Raw genomic sequence first — 22,645 nt, 5'->3', positions numbered from 1 at the left:
CTATGGCCCCTTTTTAGCAGATTTGGCACCGCTCTAGGAGATGCTCAGACTGGACCAAGGACAAACATTAAATAAGATTGCCTGCCTCAGAAATTGGCCAGAATTGGTTCAGGCTCACTGAGGCACCCTCCCCTTAGCTCTTAACGACGGACATCGTATTCAAAATCGTCTCTGGGCGACCAGACCTGTTATTCAATTCTCAATCGTCTCAGCAGGTTCAGAGCACGACTAATTTATCAGTGTTGCTGCTCAACCCACGTTTGATGCCTGCTCATGCGGCTAATATTTACTACCTGTTGTCGGACCATCATCCTGATTTACACGAGAGCTTGGCTCTGGCACTGGTTCAGGCCTTACCAGTTGATTATAAAATTATTAATTTTGACCGACCCTCACCTCAGCTTGGTGGCGAGTTAGCAGTGATTTTTAAATCTGATTTCATAGTTACACACCTTAGCTGCCCTCACTCTCTAGCTATGGAAGCCTTGCTATTGAGATGTGTCATCGCTCCTCTCTTCACATGCCACCTTCTGGTCATTTATCGCCCTCTGGGGTCCTATGTAGGTTTTCTTGAACTTCTAATAGACCTGGTGGCCGATCTTTGGATACAATTTGCTCACCTTGTGGTGTTAGGAGATTTTAATCTGAAATTGGGCCCCATGTGCTTGATCCTTTCTTTGATAGCATGGTCGACCTTGGCTTTCAACAATTTGTTATAGGTCCTAAACACAAGTTGGGGAACACGCTTGAACTGGTATTGGCAAATGAAGCATTAGTTACCTTTTTATCGGCTGAGCCTGGATTATGGCGGGATCACTATTAGGTGTCCTGTTTGCTCAAAGTAGCTTGGGTACAATCTAAGACTGCCCCCCCTAGAGTATTGCAATGCTGTTGGCGCTTGGCTGATTTGCAGGGGTTTGCCTCCTCTGTCAGAACTAAGTGTAGGGAGGCCCCTGGTATTGCTCTGTTGCTGCTTTCTCGTGCACTGCGTGAAGAAGCTGATGAAGTGGCCCCCTACAGTTAATTCAACCACAGAGACTACCGTCGGAACCATGGTTTTCTGGACAGTTCAAATCAGCTCGACTTAAACATAGACAGGCTGAGCGGAAATGGTGGTTAGCCTACGATCCTGGTCTTAGAGCTCAGTACAAAGCTTGCTTGACAGCCTATTCTGTGGCTATTCTGGCTGTGAAGAAAGATTATTTGGCACTGAAAATTGAGTCATCTTTGTGTCAGCCGAAAGCTCTTTTTGCTATGGTGAAATCGCTATCTTACTCGGCCAAATTTTTTTCCGACAGCGAGTCCCTCTCAGGAACTCTGTGACTCATTGTCACAGTTTTTCACCACCAAAATTGAGACTATTTGTGCCAATATCTCAGTGGCCACAATGGGACTGGCCTCTGAGATTGAATCTCCCGGTTCCAGTGACTCAATGGTACTGGGTAGTTGGTCTTCTTTTCCTATTGTTACTGAGTCAATGGTATCTACTGCTATTATAAAAATGAAATCTGAGTCTCCATCAGACGTGGTACTTCTGGCAGTCATGAAGGACATTTTTCCCAAGTTATTGAGGGAGATTACGATGGCAATGCATGCCTCATGCCAGTCTGGTTGCATCCCACCTGAACTTAAAATTGCTATTTTTATCCCCCTTCTAAAAAAAACATCGCTTGATTCTTCACTTCTTTCGAATTTCTGCCCTATTTCTCTCCTGCCTTTTCTCATAAAGCTGCTGGAATGTTTGGTTTCTCCACTTTTATCTTCATTTCTGGAGTCCTCTGAACTTCTTGACCCCGCTCAGTCAGGTTTTAGGCCTGGTCGCGGTACGGAAAGTGTTCTGGTTTCTGTCCAGAATTATATGGCCAGGCTGATTGATGCAGTGGGGGGCAGTGGGGGGGCGTGGACGCCTTGATTTTGTTAGACCTTTCGGCAGCTTATGACAACAGAGGCCATCCTACCTGGCTCACTCGCCTGGCCCAGGTTGGAATCTCTGGTCAGGTGCTGGCCTGGTTTTCTTCATTCCTGGCAGACAGAACTCAAGTCCTTTCTCTCCCTCCTTTTTTTTCTGATCCCTGCCACCTTGGCTTTGGGGTGCCACAGGGCTCCACCTTGCCTCCGATTCTTTTTAACATTTACTACTGACCATTAGTGTGTCTCATCCACTCCGTCGCCATCAGGTGCTATTCCTATGCCATTGACGTTCAGATCCTGATCTGTTTAGATCTTGATCAGGCTGGGATGTCATTGTGCTTGTATCAGTGCCTGACTGCCGTGGGGGATTGGATGAATCACAATTGGCTGAAGTTGAATGGAGAAAAGACGGAGGTGTTGGTGATAGGATCCCCCCTCATCCTTCTCTCTGGGTGTCTTCCTTCTGGCTATCCTCTCTTGGCCCTCTTCCTCTCTCAGTTGCTAAAGTGAGGAATCTAGGAGTGGTTATGTCCGCCAATATTTGTATGGATGTACAAGTATCAGCGGAGTGCCAAACCGCCCATTTTCATCTCAAAATACTGAGAAAGGTGCTTCCTTTGATACTAGCCACACTGCGACCACCGGTTGTAGCAGCCATGGTGTTTGGACTATTGCAATGCCCTTTACCTGGCTCAGCCTAAGGGCATAGTCCAACGTTTCCAGCGCCTGCGAAACTTGGCCGCTCAGGTGGCAACGGGCTCCCCCTATGGGGCCCGCATCTCACCAGTTTTGTGCTCTCTGCACTGGCAGTACCTCCGGACTAAATTTTCTGTGTCTTCCTAATCGGCCCTTGCAATCCGCTTTGGCAGGTCTGTTATGTTTGCCATCTTTTTGCCATTCGTGTATTGGTGGGGAGGTTTTTCCTCCACCGCTGCCCAAATATGGAACGACCTCCCACTGGCAGTGTAAAATCTACCTAATCATTTGGCGTTCAGAAAGGCGTTAAAAACATATTTGTTCTAGGTGACTGATGTTGATGGGCTGTGGATCTTATACCTTCCTCCCCAGTGCCATGATACCTTTGGGTGACTGTGCACTTTAGAAATGTCAATAACATAACATAACAATGTTTTATTTACTCCTGTTCTATTGCCCTGCCCATATCAGGACAATCTCCACCCAAGAAATCAAGACCACACTGCAAGCACGTTTCTGGATGAGGCCAAGGAAAACTGGAAACATGCTCTTATTATCAGCCCTCCCGTCCCCACTGTCATTATGGGACTAAAGCCAAGAATAGTCAGGACTCCATACCCTGATACATATCCTCAGTCAGGATCCACCTCCTCACTAGCCTACTCACCTTTTGTTCATTGTATGTCACACTTCATGCACATCTCGCCATGCACACTGCTTCAGGGATTTTGTAACGGTTTATTGAAAGGCAACCCTCAACACAGGGAGTTCCTTCTCTCCCCAATCAAGGTGTCACACAACAAACTGCTTAATGTCAATTCTTTGTTCAACCCTATTCCCGATTCATCTCACGCCCTTTGGATCCTTCCCCCTGTGCCACCAATGATCCAAGAACCAGGCCGGTGTACAGGAAATATATTTATAATTATTTGAATTGTAGGTAATGGAGATTGCACTAAACTACACATGCCACCTTCGTTGTGGCTCACAATTAAACTTCTTGTTACATAAATAAATCACACAAGTTGGTTGGAAAAAACACAAATCAGAATACTTTACTTTATCCTAATTTCAATTCAAGAAATAATCAATGCTCGTCAATGAGCAAAATCAATTTACATATGCAGTGCTGTGCAATTTCGATTTGTCTGCACTCTTAAAAGGCTAGCAGTTTGGTTAACAGATTTGTACAAATGCATATGGCAATTATTATTTCACCCCCACTTTTGCTTTAAAATAAATAGTAATTTAGCAGTTTGTTTTTCAGACCCCCACCGCTACTTTGGTCTGTGTTGGGGAAGCTTCACTTAAAGGCCTGTGTTGGGCAAGCTGCACAGAAACATTGGGATGATTTAAGAATTTGGGATTTCAGAACACCCTCCACTTAAGGCCTGTGTTGTGGAAGAGAGACAGAAAAATTGGGATAATTCAGGAATTTTGGATTTCAGAGCCCCCTCCACTTAAAGGCCTGTGTTGGGGAAGCTAGACAGAAAAATTGGGATGATTGAGGAATTTTGAATTTCAGACCCCCTTTCACTTAAAGGCCTGTGTTGGGAAAGCTGGAAATAAAAATGTAGATGATTTAGGAATTTTGTATTTCTGACCCACCTCCACTGACAGGCCTGCGTTAGGGAAGCTGGACAGAAACATTGGATTTTAGTTTAGGGACCAGGGCACCCCTCTTCCTTAAAGATTTTTGGGTAACAGGACAAATATGATTAGCCAATTAAATTACAAGCTATTGTTTTCAGAGTACACTGAGAACGAGATTTGTTAATTTTGAATGTTAACAAAAATCACGGCAGAGTGTTTTGCTGAATTTAGTTAATTACATTTTGTTCAGTCAAATAGGCTAAGGATCCATACAGTTTTGCTCCCCCTCCCCGCCCACTATAAAGGGAAAGGATTTAAGGCAAGCAAATTCCCCCACCATTTGGTTTCAAATGGCTCCATTCTATTTAGATTGAAAACCTCTGTTTAAAGTTACGGAAAGCCAGCTGCATTTCATGACCCTCTTTGAGGGTGGAGAGGGGTCTGGTCACACCACTCTTAAGGATGGGCCCCAGCTCTTCACCATAGGGCCCAGTTAGCTTTCAGGCCTCCCCAGCAATAGACAGTTCCACCCATATGCAATTTCAGCAAATCCCCTTTGGTGTTTCCTTGTGGCTGCGTTTTTCTTAGCCTCTTTTGTTGTTTGAAATGGATAGGCTGCAGGTCGTACATTCTTGGGATGTCTTGGTTTCACAGAGATCTCCAACTGCAGGTAATGAGCTGGGTGGATGTGTGATGTCATGAGGCCCTACTGAATTCTGGCATCCTCTCCTGTTATCTGAAGTGGACCACCACTTCTATCAGAAAACCATTTATTTTCTTGTATTTCTTTCAGAGTTCAGCTTCTCTTGATTGCAGCTACTCCCACATTCCAGTCATGCACTGGCTGGGTCCTTTGCCATTCACAGAAATGAGTGGTCAGAGACAACAGGTCTGGGGAAGTTTGTTTTCAACACCCTTAGTAGGCCACACTTTATTGCAGTTGCAAATAGCTGGGAATGCAAAAGCCAGGCTTGCAGCGGGGGAGACTTTTGTGAAGTCTGCCACAACAAGCAAAAGGTTCTGCCTAATGCCTAAATTAAATTTACATGCGACCATGGAAACATAGTGGCCTTTTCTTTTCAATTGTTGCTGGTATTTTGCATGTGAAGCATAATATACAATACATCTTGTCAACACACACTATAAGTCTTTTCCCTGACATCTTTATGTTAGCAGGGCAACATGTTTTCTCATGCTTTGCTTTAAAACTGCAAACGCACATGAAAAACTATTTTGGTGTCAGTGTATGAAAATCCTGCTTTTCATGTGAAAGAGCCTTTGAATTTCTTCTGTCACTGTGAATACAAAGGCTGCTTTTCCCTTTGTAATGACAGATAGGCCTTTTTCACATAGCACTTCCCTGTGATACTTGCAGAAACCACAACAGTCTACCTTAATAGGCCAATTTGCAGTGTGAAGATTTTTTTATGAAGGCTGCCAGATCATTTTTCCAGTCAGCCCTTCAGTTCGGTTTGTTGGGGCCTTCGATTAAACTCCACACCTCTGTGTATAAATTTGGCAAGAGCATTATGGCAGTGTTTTACATTGTCAATGCTGACACATCTTGTTGTCATCAGCATCATGAAATCGTTTTACAGTGGCAATGATGACGTACAATGTGAGTAGAACAGAGTGGAGTGCCACACTCAGGTGCTTTGATTTAGTTATGTTTTACGGCATCTGGTGATTTAATCTGAAACATTACCATCAAATGCCATTCCATCGACAAAATTGCATCGAAAAAATATGCATCGACTGCATGTTTTTTCAAGGTAAATGATTTAGTGTTATTTTTAATGGGGTTTAAAGGGTAATGAATGTGGGGGGTGGAGGGACCCCAATTTTTAAAAAAAAGGTAAAAAACATGCATTCAAAGATCATTTTTTCGATGCATTTTTTTTAGATGGAATGGTCATTTGATGGTAAAAATCCGATGGAATGACCATAAACCATGTTTTACTAGTGATTCCATATTGCCAACATGTATTTCACGCTTAACATAGCACTTTCCATGAGCTACTCGCAATTTAGTACATGATCGTTGTTGGCTTGGAGACCAGTTCTACAATGGGGAGATGTGAATAGAGGTTTCTAACCCGAATTCTGATTGTCAGGCTATTGTTAAAAACAATATGTAGAAGAACAAGAGAAGAATATGTGCTCTTATATAGTGTTACATGCAAGACTTCAGCTATTTTTAAGAGTTGTAATAACAAGTATTATTACCCAAATTAATGGTACTCAAATAAAACGCCCATTGCATTTGGACTGCTCAGAAATAGATTTATTTCTGCCTCATTTGATCCTTGGCAAGGGCTGTGGATTCTCTGATTACTGGGGTGTACTTATGCGGTGTGAAATTGGCAAAGTTACACTGCAAGGATTAGCGATGATGGGAATCTGTGCCATTGTAGCACATTATTGTCAGATTCAGCACTTCCAGAACAATTAACCAAAATTGTCTCCTCAAATATGTATGCACCAGGGCAAATGGGCTTTGAAAATCTTTCATATTTTCTCTGCAGAATGTCAGACCTCACGTCAAAATGTGCAATTCATTAATGCACTGATCCAAATCTTTTTGCTATAATTATTTCTGTTTTTATGTTATATTTAAACAAAATGTCCTTCAAAGTTTAGTGGCAATGCTTTGAAAGAGCTGAGGTCTGGTAGCAAAATGGCATGGCGTGTTAATGGGTACTCTTATTGGATGGTTCAAACACTGTAAACAAGTTTCCTTCTACCGTCTCTGTTTGCTATTCTTTTTAGGTGTGCCCCCGGATTCTATGGGAACCCATTGCTGATTGGAAGTTCTTGTAAGAAATGTGAATGCAGTGGCAATTCGGACCCCAACCTAATCTTTGAAGACTGCCATGAAATAACAGGCCAGTGTCGCCACTGCATGCGCAACACAACAGGATTCAAATGTGAGCGGTGCGCGCCATGGTATTATGGGAACGCCCTTGTGCCTAACAACTGCACAGGTAATGTGGATGAAGAACACACACAGCATGAATTACACTGGCAGCCTATGTTTCTTTGTGTAAGGCCAAGCACTGCACGTTCTAAGTGTACTATGCTCAACTATATGGCAGCTTCCCTCAGGAATGCATCACTGTGCATGGGTTTCAGTCTTTGAGGTGTTGAACAAATGCTGGATTAGGAAGCGGTCACTAGAGGATGAAGGGAGAGGGAGTATTTGAGCGGCCAAGTGGGTGATTGTGCTACTGAGCATCATAGTGCCAAATCCCAAGACCCTATCCTTCATTATGCCCTTTATAGGGTTCCATATCCCGCAAAAATGTGTCCTGACAAAAATGTTACCGTTTTTTGTGGAGACATTATTACATTGAACATGCGGGGGACACCCCCGCAACGCCCGATTTTTCTTCTTTTTTTTTTACAAGGAGTCAGGGGACATCCCTGCAACCCCTCCCCACACATAATGTCACCATATGTAATGTTGCCAATGGCTTTTCCTGGCATTATGTATAGGGACATTATTACCTGATAACCTTTATAGCAGGTAGGCCTATATTTCTTCTAGTCTTTCCATTAACAGTGCAGGGTGAAGGATTACATTTACTAGGACTGATTTCCTTTCTTTGCCTGTCCACAAATCAGACTCATTCAAAATGTAACCGAGCCTGCTACAGTGACACTGACATTTCAGAGGCGTTGGCCTAATGGAATACCCATTGGACCAGTACCTTTCTAGAGGCTGGAATCATCCCTGAATGCGTCACAGCAGTATGCCAAGACTGAATCATTCATGGGACTATAAATGCACCTTCTAAGACTTCATGAGTTTTGATGTTTATCACAATGAACATATGGTAACTCATTGTGTGGACCTCCAGATGTTTCGGACTAGCATTCCGATGATCCTTCTTCACTCACTATGCCAACTAGGGTTAATAGGAGTTGAAGTCCAAGACATCTGAAAGGCCATACAGTCAATGATCATAATTATCTAAATGTCCCTTATTGACATCACTTGATTCCATTTGTGGAATGTCTGCACCAGTGAACGGTTTCTGGCAAAGATTAATGCATATTCAAATTATTTTTCATATTTTATGCATATTTGATGCATTCCAATGCTGAAATATTTATACTTGAGGATATCACACAGAGCCAATTCAAGTATATTGGTAAATATTGTTTATTTATGCATTCATTTATTCATTTAATGAATTATAATTTTGTAGAGTGCCCAATGTAGCAAAATATAGAGCATAACATGACACAACGGCCCTGATTCACAGACTGCTGTCCTATGGTATTGTGCCATTATAACTGGAAGCATAAAACCACAATGTGTTGGAATTGATATGACAGTTCCAAAGTGTATGTAGTGTAGGTGACATAAAGCAATGGATTGATGTGCTGGTGGTTTCCTTGATGCACCCACTCTGCCACCAACCGCCTCCCAGTAGAGACTATTGTTTCTGATTACACAATTAGGCAAAGGCATGGTCCTATGCATGATACTTTGGCTCTGGGGACTGAGGGTGCCTCGCACCATGTTGTCACTCAAGGCAAATGTGTGAACGTGCTAGTTAATTTTTATGACCAATGATGATTTGAATTCTTAGTACTTGGGTTCTAAGGATCATAATTCAAACACGGATTTCTCAGAGAGATGACTAAATCATACCACACCAACAGTGGTGCAAAAAACTCCATTGCGTTTAGGACAATGTAGGTTTCAACATGAGCCAGCGTGACTACAGAAATGGCTTCAATGGCAGCAGCATTTAGTTCTTTAAACAACTTGAGACTGTGGCGGTGTTTATCAAATCTATTAGATCAGGGAACACACTCATTTGAGGTGGTCAGAAATGTGTGTATTTTGCTTTTTTCAAAAGACTCATGGATGTTGATATTAAGGTAGCTGTTATTGTTATATTACTTGATCCTTGTAGGAATGGTTGTGGTTGCAACACTAGAATATCTCCTTCAAATTAGGTAGTGTAGGAATTACACCACAAGAGAACAAAGGTACGACTTTCCTTCCTCCAACACAGGATATAACGTTTTTCTTCTGTACTCTTCACCTTTCTACCACCCTTCCTGATCATCTCGAAACGACCAAATGACCCATCAATATGCAAACTTCTTTTTGTTATTGCACACTTGAAGTATATTCCATGGGCATTAGCCCAACCTAAAGGAAAACCTTCTCTTCCATAATTCCTCTTTTCCACATGCACCATGTTAAAGAGCACACCCTATTTTAACAATTAAGTATTCTACACCTGCAACCTCAGAACCATTGCTACCATGATCCCATCCTAGCAATTGCAGAATCAGAATCTACAGTTATGCCGCTAACAGGAAAAGGACCAAAGAAAACATACAGTTCTGAGTACCTTTTTTCCTTCACTCATAGACTATATACTATGAACCCCTCATGGTTTCCCAATGACCCCTCATACATCCTGATTTCATTCTATCACTGCCATACCCTATGAAGTGCCCGTGCTTACCATACTTCCTGCATTACCTATTGGTCATATGCAGTGTAAGATGTTAGGTTTCCTTTGCTCAGTTCCCTACAACTTGTATTATCTCTTTCCATGAAGCAATTCATATTCTCTAGCTCCCTTGTTCTCTCACTCTCCCCTTTAAACCCTAAACCCCTCCATCTGCCCCGCTGCTTTCGACAGATAACACTGGTACGTAATGTTTCATCCTAACTTGCTTTCATACATAACATAGGTTATTTCATGAGTTCTTTTGTAGCCACTTCTTGTATAAATGTTTTCTCGCGGTCAACCAACTTGATTTTGCTCTTAGACATGTGCACTATTAGAGTACCCCACAATGTGGTCTGCCATCTTCAGATTGGTCAGTCTGCATGATGTACAAACTGGTTTAGATTGCAGATTAATCAACCCAACACATTCCTTGTGTTCTGTCTCATAGTAGGCATCACGTCACACAATGCTGTGCTACCTCTTCCGCCACCATTACTCACTGCCCGCTGGTTCCCGCTCTGTTGCTGATCCTGTTGTCCTCTCCGATCACTGAGAAGCTTCCCAATGCCCATGCCACTCACCTACTCATACCGGGGTGTTAGGCACACAACTCTCTCTGCCACGCATGTTCCTGAACCGTCCGCACCCTTCATTCCTCCACATACTCATCAGCACATTCTTACTTGGACAGTGAACACCCAGTAGGCCGCTATGAGACACAGCTCTATTGAGCGGCTTGTGAAGTTCTGCCTCCAGCAATGATTGGATCAACACACAACGAATGTGCAGTCTGTCAATGTGCAAGCCCCCACTACTGACACCATTGATCATAGAACCCTACACAACCATTGAAAAAGGTAAACCAGATAGAAGTAAACAGCTGCAAAGATTACACTCAGACATCCACCACCTGGGCCGCAGAGATTGTGTTTAACTGGCTGAGAAATGGTCTCCCAATTTTGCAGGTCTACCTTTCTTCTGGATGAGAATAACAAACCGCCATCTTTATTTCAAGCTGTGCTAGCCTAAGTAGGAACATTCACAATTCTACGTATTTTGCAGTCTCTTGTAATGGCAATCTCATGCATGTAGAAGCCTTCGAGATTTTGAACAAGATATGTGCCTCCCTTATTAAGAAGTCAAGGTGTGGAGGAAAGGATGCCAAAACTCACACATCTGACACAGATATGAAGAGACTTAAAAACGATGGCATCGTCATTACAGATCACATCTTCAAATTCCAGCTCAAAGTTTACTATGATGTCCAACACATTTCCAAAACATGTTAGAGAGGCCAGTGAACTTTGCTTGCAGGCACCCTCTCCATTTACTTAGCTGGTAATGGTTGACAGTTTGCCACCTTGTCCTTCAACAAAGCTACGTAGAACCCTCAATCTTTTACCGAAAAGAACAGAAATACCCTGTTCACTGCCATGCATGATGTTCCCACAGATGAAATATGCCCTCCAAAGTCTCTCCAAATGCGCATCCACAAACATCCAAAGGCTGATTTTTGTCCTTCGTAAAAAGAATTGACAGTCCAAGGCGCTTAAGTACACCACGTATAATACACCTGTAGGCCACTGGGTAAAAACACTCTTGGCCCCATGATGAAAATCATTAGTAAAGAAGTCAAACTCAGCTCCCTCGATACACATTGCTGCCTGTGATTAACAGCTGTCCAAATCTTGACCAAGACTATACTGGAATGTCACCAAATATCGACTGTCAGAGGCCATCAAACAAATCTTCGAGTATAAGCGACTGGGCCGCTCAATAGAATGACAAGAACAATTGGTCTCTGCGTCTCCTTTATACTGGGAATCTAACTCCACAGACCACATCAACCTCCCTTCCACATCTCCTCTCAAAGTGATCCTCCTAAAACCACTACCACTGAAAGCTCACTAAGTACACTCTATGCACTTCCACCTTTAATTCAGTCTTCAGGACCCATAACACCCATTAGCACCCTGAAGGTGGCCGGCAGCCAATCAGGAGGCTTGGAACGCAAGCTGTACTGTGTGGCGCAAGCCTGTGTTCTGAGACGTCTGAGCAGCTAGCACCACCTTCCCTTCCCTGCGCCCCCTGCCCACTCACCTTAGCAACCGTGTAGTTTGTTGGCAGAGTACCTACGTAAAGGCACCGGGGCATTAGGGACTAATAGTACTATGACATCTACCTTTATAAGGTTAACTTCCATCCTTCAGTTCAGTTCGTTTATTATCATATCTGCGTCATAGATACATAAAAATATTACAAATACCGAATATAACATACGAAATATATAGTACAGTGATAAAACCATTGACAAATTACAATACACACTAAAAGCGACACTATTGCATTGTTGCCACATAGCACATGCACACAAATGGCACACATAAAATGCAAAGTGCATGGTCAAGGATACATTAAAATGCATACTATAAACGACACTATTGCACTGTCATCTAAACCCACATGCAAACATTTAATTTTCCACCGATAATACTTCTCAGCTTAAAAAACAGGTATCAGTAAGAAAGGGATATTGGTTTAGTTATTTTCAAACGTGTTCTGAATAGGAATTTAACCAGGATGAGCTCATCTCCTGTGTGACTACAGAGCTGTAGTTCCTGTTCAATACTCCTTATCCCTTTTCCTAAAAATCTCGGTTTCAAATATGCCCTTTGGACATATTAAGAAAAAGGGAACTGTGTTCTCCCTCATGGTTTTATAACAGCAGCATGTTTTACTCCTTTGCGCATCCCACGTATCTGTTCCGTCACAGAGCCGGTTCAACACTGGCGGTGCGTCCAGGACGGATTTGGGTATTAAGACCGGAGATATTTATGGAAACTTCCACACTCAGATTATTTCATTAATCAGATTGTTGTAAATTCCTTTCTTAATTTACTTAAATTCCATTGTGGCATGTCACCGGATTATTTGGGTTAATAACAACACGTATTTGGCAATCACAGATTTTGCAATTTCAGTTACATGGAATATAGACACATGTTAAGTAGGTCAGAACTGTGTCCGGTCAAACCGTGTCAAAATGATTTGTTAAGTACGTCGTCCTTAGGCTTGAAAAGGACCCGGCTGGGTTGAAACAGGTGTTGACTGTACTTACCTTACTTCAGTATCCAGTAGTGTATATAACATCAGCTCATTGCTATTTACACCTTATGATTGATCTGAGTTTCTGAATATATCAGTCATTATTCTACTGTATTGGTATTTCTATTAGATCACGTGTGCAGTCCATATATATTGTGACCTTGTAGAGCCGTGGTGCCGGTTCAATACTTCTTATCCCTTTTTTTTTAGAAAATCTTGGGTTCGATTTTGCCCATCTGCTCTCCATTTAAAATGGATATATTAAGAAAAAGGGAATTTTGTTCTCTCTCCTGGTTTTACAATAGAAGCATTTATTACTAGTTTGTTCATCCCACTTATGTTGTATGTCAGCTAATGTTAAAATTCCGAGCCTACATTTGATAAAAAGCAACCTTGCATATTTGGGTTTCAGCACATCCAGTTCGTTTTCATTACTGAGAGCTAGTTTTTCCTCCCAAATATGTGGCAAGGGTAGTTGAATCTGTATTTTATTTGCCAATCGTTCTTCTAATTGATTGAGTTTGGCCTTCATTAGAGCTTTAGTACTCCTGTATTAATCTGTTCAGGGTTTTGCCAGTATTCGCCACAATCCACTGCATTCAACATTGTTTGCATCAATTTTAATATGTACATACCAGGGCATTTCGATCACTCTTTTCTTACCCAAAACATCTTTAATTGCTTCCTTGTATGCAATAAGGGTATAACTTTCTTTCATCGATGGGTGCAATTTCGATGGGTGCAATTTCAATGGCTTTTTCACCAGTATATTTTAACAAAGGAAATCATTGAAATATATAGGGGGGTTTGGCAAAGCATATATAAGGGGTGGGGGGGTCGGCTACAGGTAAAAAAAACAATTGGGTATGGGGAGCTTGGAGGGGGGGGGTAACCTGCCCAAAAATAAAAAAGAAAACAATTTCGATTAGTTTTGTTGGTAAAACATATTCGTAAAAATAACTGCGAAATAGCACCTGTCGATGAAATTACATAGAACTGCAATAAGTGTAGGGGCACTCCATATTCTTATGCAGTAAAACACTGGTTTCATCTTGATGATATTACAAATTCTCTCTGGTTCCACTTCTAATAATAAGGGTATTGTAGGTGTGGGTGAAGGAAGCCCTGTAATGCTTTTAATAAATGTATTATCTACCACTGCAAGTTTGTTGCAGCTTGTTGGGTCCCAAAGCTCAGCCCCATAAAGCGCAGCCTGTCTAGCTTGTAGGTGGTATGTCCCTATTGGGACCTTCAATGACCCCTCCTCATATGTCTTTGCATATCTGGATATATTCATATTGATATTTTATTTCTATCCCGCTCGTACACAAGTGTTTCAAGTGATATAGCCCCACTATATCAAGCAAGTGTTACCTACTTGTCTCTTCCATGTCCTATTGGTGGTTATTCTCACACCTAAGTAGTCACATGCCTGAACTTGTTCTAATTTCTCACCATTTGACACTTTAGTAATGTAGCTTTCCTTTTCCCTTTCTTTGTATTCAGCATGGCCATAGTCTTCAAACTATTGCTTTGTAGATCATTTTCCTGGCAAAACTGCTTGAAGATAAATAATTGTTTTTCAAGTCCAGCAGGAGTTAAAGGTAATAGTACTACATCATCAGAAAACATTAGAATCAGGTATTTCACCCTATTCAGAGTTGGGGCATGAGTCGACACAGCCACTAACCGATGTATAACTTCATTAATGAATAAGCAGAACAATTTACTCGCCTGCATGCACTCTTGGTCAACCCCTTTTGGTATCTTAAATGCCATGGTTGTTTCTCCAGCCAATCCCCATCTCACTTTTGTCTCATTCCCACTATACAGCAAAAGGATAGCCATGAGCAATGATAGATGGAACCCTAGGTTACAAAGGTATTTCCAAAGCTTTGCCCTTGGGATAAAATCAAATGCAGTCCTTACATCAATGAACATCAAATAGATATTCATTTTTCTGAGGGGAGCATGTTTCTCCACAATTAGGTTCAGCCTCAAACATTGATGGACTGTACTCATCACTCTTTGAAAGCCTGACTGAACATGATCAATCAAGTTTTTTTCCTCAATCCAGGCTTTCAACTTGCCTAATATAGCCTTTGCAAAAATGGTTCTCCATGATTCCAAAGGTGAAATTGGGTGATAGTTAGGGTGGTCTTCTTGCCTGCCTTTCTGTAGATTAGCAGGCTAGATGTGTACCCAACCAATCAATATATGAACCAGACGGGTAAAAGAGGAGTCAGTAATGGAACCTGTAGAGTGTGCCAACAAAAAAATCAAATGGAAACAGTGTTTCATCTGCTACTAGAATGTAGCACAGTAGAAAGACAACAACTGTTGAGGTCACATATGATTTTAGAGGGAGGGAAAAGTATTAAGGAATGGTGGGACTACTTTCTTCAAGGACATAACCACAAATTCACTTGTCAGGGGATAAACTTTCCAAAGAAGATTCTCCATAATGTGGAGACTAACGCAGAGATACCTAAAATTGAGGAATTGAATATCTCAACGAGGACTTTTTAAAGACCTGTGACTTGTTTGTGGTTTTGTGGGAGGAAGGGATTTTAATGGGTAGGACTGTGATAGATGTTTTCAGATGTAAAACAAAATTTCACAATTAAAAAAAAAAATAGCATGATTTTCACATTTGTCCATGAGTCAGGGAATATGCAGCATTGTGTTATTGCATTAAACTATTTTGTCAGTAAAGGTGCCCAGATTGTAGGTTCCGACTTGAATAGGCACATTGGTATTTTATCTGGAACGGGTGCTTTTTCTGATTTTTGAATAGCAATTGCTTCAAATATCTCTCCCACCTCAAAGATTAGCGGTTCCGCTGTAATTCTAGGTTATATACATGTACCTCTTTCATTGGTGTTACTGGCCTCTGCATAAAGTTTACTAAAGCGGTTAACTCATGCATCTTCCGTAATGTTGCCATGTTGTGTGGTTTTATCATCCTTCTGGCTTGAACTCATCAAAAGGCAAAACCTTCTGTTACCTTTCTTCAATATTGCATCTACTATATAGGCCCAGATTTTGTTTGTATATGCTCGTATATGCTCTCTCTTCATTATTAACAATATGTGTACAAGTTTTCCTTCCTTGCTAACACTAATAGTTCTCTATCTATTTGGCCTTTAGTGCATCTAATTAATTCCTAATTGGCTTCCCTACAATTTTTATCAAACCAGGGACAATGTTTTTATAGTCGCCTGTTTAACAACTTTCCTAGGTTTAGTTACAAGAGATATCATCTTATCCTTTGCTTTTTTATCATTTCCAAATATTCCCTCACTAGCTATGTCATCCTTTCCACATATTAATTCAATTGCAGGCAACGATTCAGAATCGATTTTTAGTCAGCACTTCTGGTTTATTGATGTCTGCCCATTTTACTTTACATCTGATCTGTGCACATATTATTAGTGGAACATTCGTTTTTCCACTTGGGAAAAGGGAGTGTTTCAAATTTGTCAGGTCTAGGGTAGCCACCAATGGGTAGTGGTTGCTTTCTAGGCTAGTTAGTACCTCGACATTTCTAATACTACCCAGGGCCTACAGATTTATTAATATGTAATTAATTTGGCTGGTGCGGGTCACACTTATAAAAGTTATTTTATCTGGTTTATCATCCCTTATCCTATCATTACCTGCTCTCATCTGTTGGTTTATCCAACGTTGTGACATTTCCATTGTGTTTTTGTGTTGTCTCTTGGGCTTAGTTCTAACTATGCAATATCCCATATGTCATCCTCATGTTCTATAAGACCTTTCATTATCTCCAATGGCTCATATTGCATGTTTAGGTCACCAACTACTACTATCTAACAATTTGCTTCATGTGTTCTATTCGAACGTTCAGTTCTTTCACCCACCAGATAGACAATCTTCATTCCCTCACCCGGTACTTGTCGGATATGAACATTAAGTAGTAGTATTATTTTCCCACTTTTTACTTTAACATGGAGTTCCTGAAGGTCTGGGCTCGCTATGTCCACCATCTCCACTTGGGACACTACTATTGGATATACCCACATTGTTAGTCCTCCACTTGGTCAACCACCTTGTCCTTTCACTGCAGGAATCTCATGCATAGAATAACCCTGCAAAACGAAATTTTTTGTGGTCCAGGTTTCTTGGAAACAGACTGTATGGTGCATTCCCCTCCCACAATGCACCACAGGTTACTTCTGTGTTATTCCGTCTGTAGCATCACTTCTTCAGCATGACTCAGTCAGGGTTAGCTTCTCCCTTCTGTGGAGTATTTCAGTTGACAACCCGCTCTGAGATTGAGCTTGGGTCACTCCCCCTATCTGTACGTTAGTAACTCTATGGTTCATCATTGGTGTCTTCATCAGTTGTTGGGTTGTGCTGTGTAGATTAGGTCTAATTAATATGGTTACAATATTTGGTGGGTCCGATCTATATTCAATTGAAAGCAAGACTTCCATCAATTGGTTATTGTTAAGCTAAATCCTAATTAAATCTTTCCCAATACCAGCCAATGCTTCAAAGCTTGTACAATCTATAATATTGTTCCATATAATGGAGCAACAACCTCTCTTGGTTCTTCTCCAATGGACAATTTTATTCATTTTAAGCCTTTCCATTTGCAACTACTTATTCTCGGGACTACCTCTCCTGTGATCCTCAACATTTCGTTCTCTTAGTCCCCCTATAATACTTGGGTTTTCCATTTTGTTATAAAACCCTGTACTGTCTTGCAAATAGGATCTCTTTATTCTATTTATGTTACCTCTTTTTATCTGATTTATCTTGTTGTTTCTGTGTGGATTATTTTTCAATACATTGTTTGATTACCTAATTTGAATTCTTCTCGAATGGAGTACCACATGATCTACCGAGGGTAGTCAAAATTTGTTTCCTTGCTCTGGGTGTTATGAACTGGTTTACTACCCCTGCCTGTATGGTCGGCTTTACACATTGTCTTGTTAAGTAAACCTTTTTTCAGAAGTCCAAATCCTTTTGCATGTGCCTAATTTCTTCTCTAAATTTCTCTTCTGTGTGTATTAGTTTGCCACATATTTCACAACATTTTATTTCTATACCCCTCGGGTCATTACGATCATTCTCTACTGGGGAACCTGGTTGAGTATTCTTAACCTCTATACTACATTTCCCCCCATTTTCTACACCAATTGGGTCCTGGGTTATATATTCCCTATGAGATGGCTGACAGAATCCAGTGATTTGTATATTTCCAGGGTAATACCAATATCTGTGCTAAATAATTCATAACTATTAGACAGGATTACCCCCGGTGCACAGATTGGGATACTATTTGTTTTTTCAAAGGTAACATCTCTAGTACTTCCCATACTACTTGTGCTATTCTACTGGTTTATTGAAATTCCTGCCTCCCACCTGGTTATAATTTTGAGCCACTTCAAAGTGTATTAAGAAGTCGCTAATGTCACATATTGATTTAACTAGGGGCTCTATTTCCTTTAAGTATTTTTACTCCCTTTGTCTCTGCCTGCACAGATACTGTGTAGGGGATTCTCTTGTTCCTTTATTCACCCCTTATTCTGTCTATTTGCAATGTTGGTTTTCCATGGGGCATTACCCTCTTCTGTCGAATGTGAAGGATTTCAATCAGGCAATACACCATGGTCTCAACCTAGTATGCAGTGCGCAAATGAAATACTTTTTTATCGTGTCTACAGGTTCAATATTCTGAGTGATATACCACTCATATCACACCCCTTCTCAAAATACCCCAGGTCACAATGACCCAGGAAGCAGGCTGGTTGGTAAAGGTGATATTTATTTATTTATTTAAAATTCAAATGAAACATATGTTTTAATATATGGGGCAGCAATCTCCAATGTGGTGACAATACAAATAAGAAAGTAGGTAATGCAGTTGAATTCACTCTTAGAAACACAAAATATAAAATATCAGAGAAAAGAACACTTTTGGCTTGTTTGAAAAATAGTGCATGAGTTAAGATTTCCCCCTACAAATTTCTCAACTCACAAATAAACAATCCTACACAGATGTAAGGGAGCAGCAGGTATTCAGGAATAAAGAACAATGTACAGGATTTAAAGATAACCTTCCTTCCCCAAACAAGAGAGAAAAATGGTTTGGAAATCTTACAATTCTAAAATTACATTCGAAAATGGCTGAACAAAACAATGAAAAGTGTGCAAACAGTCCTTAAATCAATATAACTCTCTATGGGAGCAACATTGAAAAGATGCCAACAATCATAAGCTTCAGTATGAGCAAGAGTAAACACTTTAATCTTAATGGAAGTTTGGAAATAATTGAACTCGAAAATCACAGGTGTAAACTTTTGCAGAAATGCAAATTCCTGCCTAAAATTCACTAAACAGTTTTTAAGAAAAACGGGTGAAATACACTGTTTTGGGATGTTTAAGTCAGAGTTGAAATGAAGTCTCTAGCTATTAAATTGAGAAAGTTATGCAAGGTTGAATGAGAGGTGTTTTTATGAAAATAGAGCAGAGAAAAACAGAAAACCGGTTTTAAAATGACAGGTTACTTTTACTTAAACTAGATTTAATGGCTAAGAAAAAGAGAATGCCACCCGTGAATTCCCACAGTTACATGGCCGCTTGTAACCCTTCACGTGGCGGATACCCCGTTTTCTTTATGGGAATTACTTTATTTAATCAACTCACTAATGGCTTATGGTCTAGTAAAACAAAAAGGAGGAGAAAATCGGCGCTAACACTCGGAATCACAGACAGGGTTGCAAGAATGATTCGGACAGTATTATAGGTTCTTATGGTAAAGACAGGATGGTTGACAGATTGGGATAGGACAAGGCAAAATATGCTATGGTTTACTATGATTCCTATTAATACTTACAGTCCACTTTAATGTTAGATTTTGGACAGTCAAGGGCTCTGGTCATCACACAGATTGGGTTTAAAGGACAGCCGGGCACATCTGGTGGAATTAGGTCAGCAGGGCAGTTCTGGCCACCGGGACTGGCACCTCGGAATGGACTGCACTGGACTGCGCTGGTTACTGGAGACCGGAGATCAGTGGGATGGCGAGTTGGGAATAGGCAAGCATTTAGTGGTAGCAAGCCAGACTGGATCAAATTGCTTCCCTTTGGTTTTGGGATGGTTTCAGAATTTGGGCCTAGCTGAAAAGGAGTTCGGCAATGCTAAGGCCTTGGCTTTGCAAAGAAATCTGGAATCAGGAACAAAGATGGAGACTTCAGGAACAGGGCGCCACGCGGAAATCAGGATTAAGTCAGGAATCAGTGTGTCTATGTGTGTTGTGAGGTTCCCTTATTTATCATGCCAAATGACATCACCAAAGTTTATGGTAGGGGCAGACTTACTATCCACACCCATAAGACTATGATTGGGCAAGAGCGCAGTTCCCGCCCTGCTCTTATCTGGTTGGATGACAGAAAGGGCTGTCATGTTTTATGATATGATCTGGAAAGCTCCCATAGCTATTGGGACCCAAATCTAACTTTGTTATGTATATTACCATTCGATAAGTTTAAACAGTGGAAATGAGAGGAGAGAATCCAGGACAAACTCACCAGCAGTGAAGGAGGCTAGTATCACTTGAAACCGGAGATCAGGAGTAGCGATGCTGATGTAGATTCCACTGATCCCCCCCTTCCTCCCCGGGGTCAAGCCCCAGGGATGGGGAGAGAGTCCAGGGAAACCCTCAGAGGTAAGAAAACCCTGCGTCTCAGTCGATCGTCTGCTTCTGAATTCTTGAGGAGGGAGAAGATTCCGGATAAGGTTATCTCGTACCATAGGCTACAAGGAAGTAGACAGTACACAATAAGTAATAGTGTTTGGTAGTGTTAGAACAAGTAAGATAAGAGGTATCAGTAAGCACCTTGTTGCGAACTGGGAGATAGAGGTAAGAGATGCCGGAGTCTCTGTTTCTCGGGAACCTCGGAGGACAGCTCTAAGATGAGAGAAGGGGGTTAGTTAAGATCCAAAAGAAGAAATGGGAAACGGGATCAAATGCTCAAGAGGTACATGAGGTAAGAATCGTCTGCCCGCTTAACTGAGGATTAGACAGAGTTTCCGTGGATAGACGGAAGAGTAAGACTGTCTGCAAGATAGGGAGAAACAACGTCAGAATGACCTATAAGTGGAATGAGTATAAGGAACAGTCAGTCCGGCCTGGGTACCTCAGTTGAGGCTGAAAGACGACTGTGAAAGAACTTCCACGGCGGTCCGGTTGTTTTCCTCGGGAGTGAGAGGAAACGAGGAAACGAGCAGCGAGCAGGAGCAGGATGGTAGGCGTACTGCAGATCGTGTATTTCCTGGGAACAAGCAGGAGCTGGTAGTAAAGGAGACAGAAGGTAAGTTAGAAGTACAGGATGTGATAAGGACAGGTAAGAACAAACCCTAGATCCGAACTCACGCAGCGTTGGTAGCTAGGAGTAGCAACGCATCCGTCTGTTGTGCTCCGATGTTGATATACAGTGCCCGGCCGGGAGGGAGGAGCCGAGTGGCCATGTTGAAACCAGGCCGCTAGACCGCAGCTGATCGTAGCAGCGGCCATCTTGGGTGTCAAAATGGCCACCGTACTTCTCCGGATCCAACGGTGCCACAAAGACCAGCGCTTTCTGAGAAGCGTGACAAACTTTCCCACAAATACATATTAATGTATTTATGCCCTCTAAGAAAATTGGATATATAAATTACATATTTCATGGGTCACATTCCAATCCAACTCCCAAAGTCGGTGGGACCTGGTTTAGTCTTTCTGTTGAATTCTGTCAATTTTAACCATAAAAGGTTTGGCCTAACATTTCCCAATTTTGTAAATATATGCGCAATTGCCCCTAGAACATGTGTACACAATATTATATTTGCAACATTAATAGTTTCAGCGCAATTGGTCATTCTTTATAACTTCTGTTCCTTACGCAGTAAGAAATTCTACCAAGTTTTCAAATGGATAGCATACATTCAGATTTAGATGTATGTACTTTTCACTCTTTTTCATATTCTTGCTGCCAAGTTAAATGTTTTGAAGTTCAGTGGCAAAATAAACATTTTAAACCCAAAAGTCACATGTCAGTTTTTCCTTTCTTCCCAAGTGTGAGCAAATGGCAAATCCTTTGAAGTTGAATGGGGGGCCTCTCCCTGGAGAGTGGAGCTTCCTGGCCCTCCCCTGGAAGGGTGCGTGTCCAAGCCTGCTATTGTCTTCACCTGAGGCAAAGACGAATGTCTAATGAAGTCCGTTTGTCATGATTAATCAAGACCTCCCAGCAGCAATTAGCCTTTCCTGCCAGCAGTGGAGGTGTCAACCTTTCTCAGGCTAAGAACTGTCAGAGCAGGGCTGTTTTTTTATGCATAGTTGATTCTTTCATTTAAACATATAAAACTAAACAGTTTATAGGTGGATTTTTTTTAACATTAGCAATCCTTTGACATTCTTAAAGAATTAAGCCTTTACACAAGAATATACTTTAACAACAGGCGATTTTGCCTTTCTTTCATGAAAAAGCACATTAAACTGATTTCGTTAAATCCAATTTTCATCTGCAGCAAATACACATTTTAGTCAGCATTAGTTTTTCCCTTGAGTGCTGGAGTTGTTTGCAGCCTGGATGCATGTATCATGCATTTGTTTAGAGTTTCTCTCTGCACAGCTGATTCAGATACTTATTGCAAAGTTTTAGTCGCGTTTCCCGTGGAAAAATTAAAACACAGTCTGTGGTTTGCTTTTACAAAGATACTGTTGCCAGGAGCTGTCATTCAATGAGGCCCGGTTCCTCTGAGCCACACTGGATGATCCTGAGCATTGCAGGGCCCTTTTAATCTCAATGCTTCAGTAGAAATGAATGGATCTAGTGCCAAAACAA

At 41.4% G+C, this 22,645-nt stretch overlaps 1 protein-coding gene across 2 annotated transcripts in view; it reads left to right on the top strand.

The window, feature by feature from the left end:
- The window catches only part of LAMA4 (laminin subunit alpha 4), a 576,642-nt gene that overhangs the window by 187,389 nt on the left and 366,608 nt on the right, over positions 1–22,645 (top strand). For both annotated transcript variants that reach the window (XM_069607855.1, XM_069607854.1), the window contains exon 5: positions 6,970–7,184. In XM_069607855.1, coding sequence (XP_069463956.1) covers positions 6,970–7,184 — 215 coding nt within the window. The remainder of the gene's footprint in view (positions 1–6,969; positions 7,185–22,645) is intronic.

The sequence above is a fragment of the Ambystoma mexicanum genome, chromosome 4q (assembly GCF_040938575.1).
Source record: "Ambystoma mexicanum isolate Mex_15411 chromosome 4q, UKY_AmexF1_1, whole genome shotgun sequence".
Taxonomy (NCBI): Eukaryota; Metazoa; Chordata; class Amphibia; order Caudata; family Ambystomatidae; genus Ambystoma; species Ambystoma mexicanum.
The sequence above is the reverse complement of the archived record's forward strand: the minus strand, read 5'-3'. Positions and strand labels throughout refer to the sequence as shown.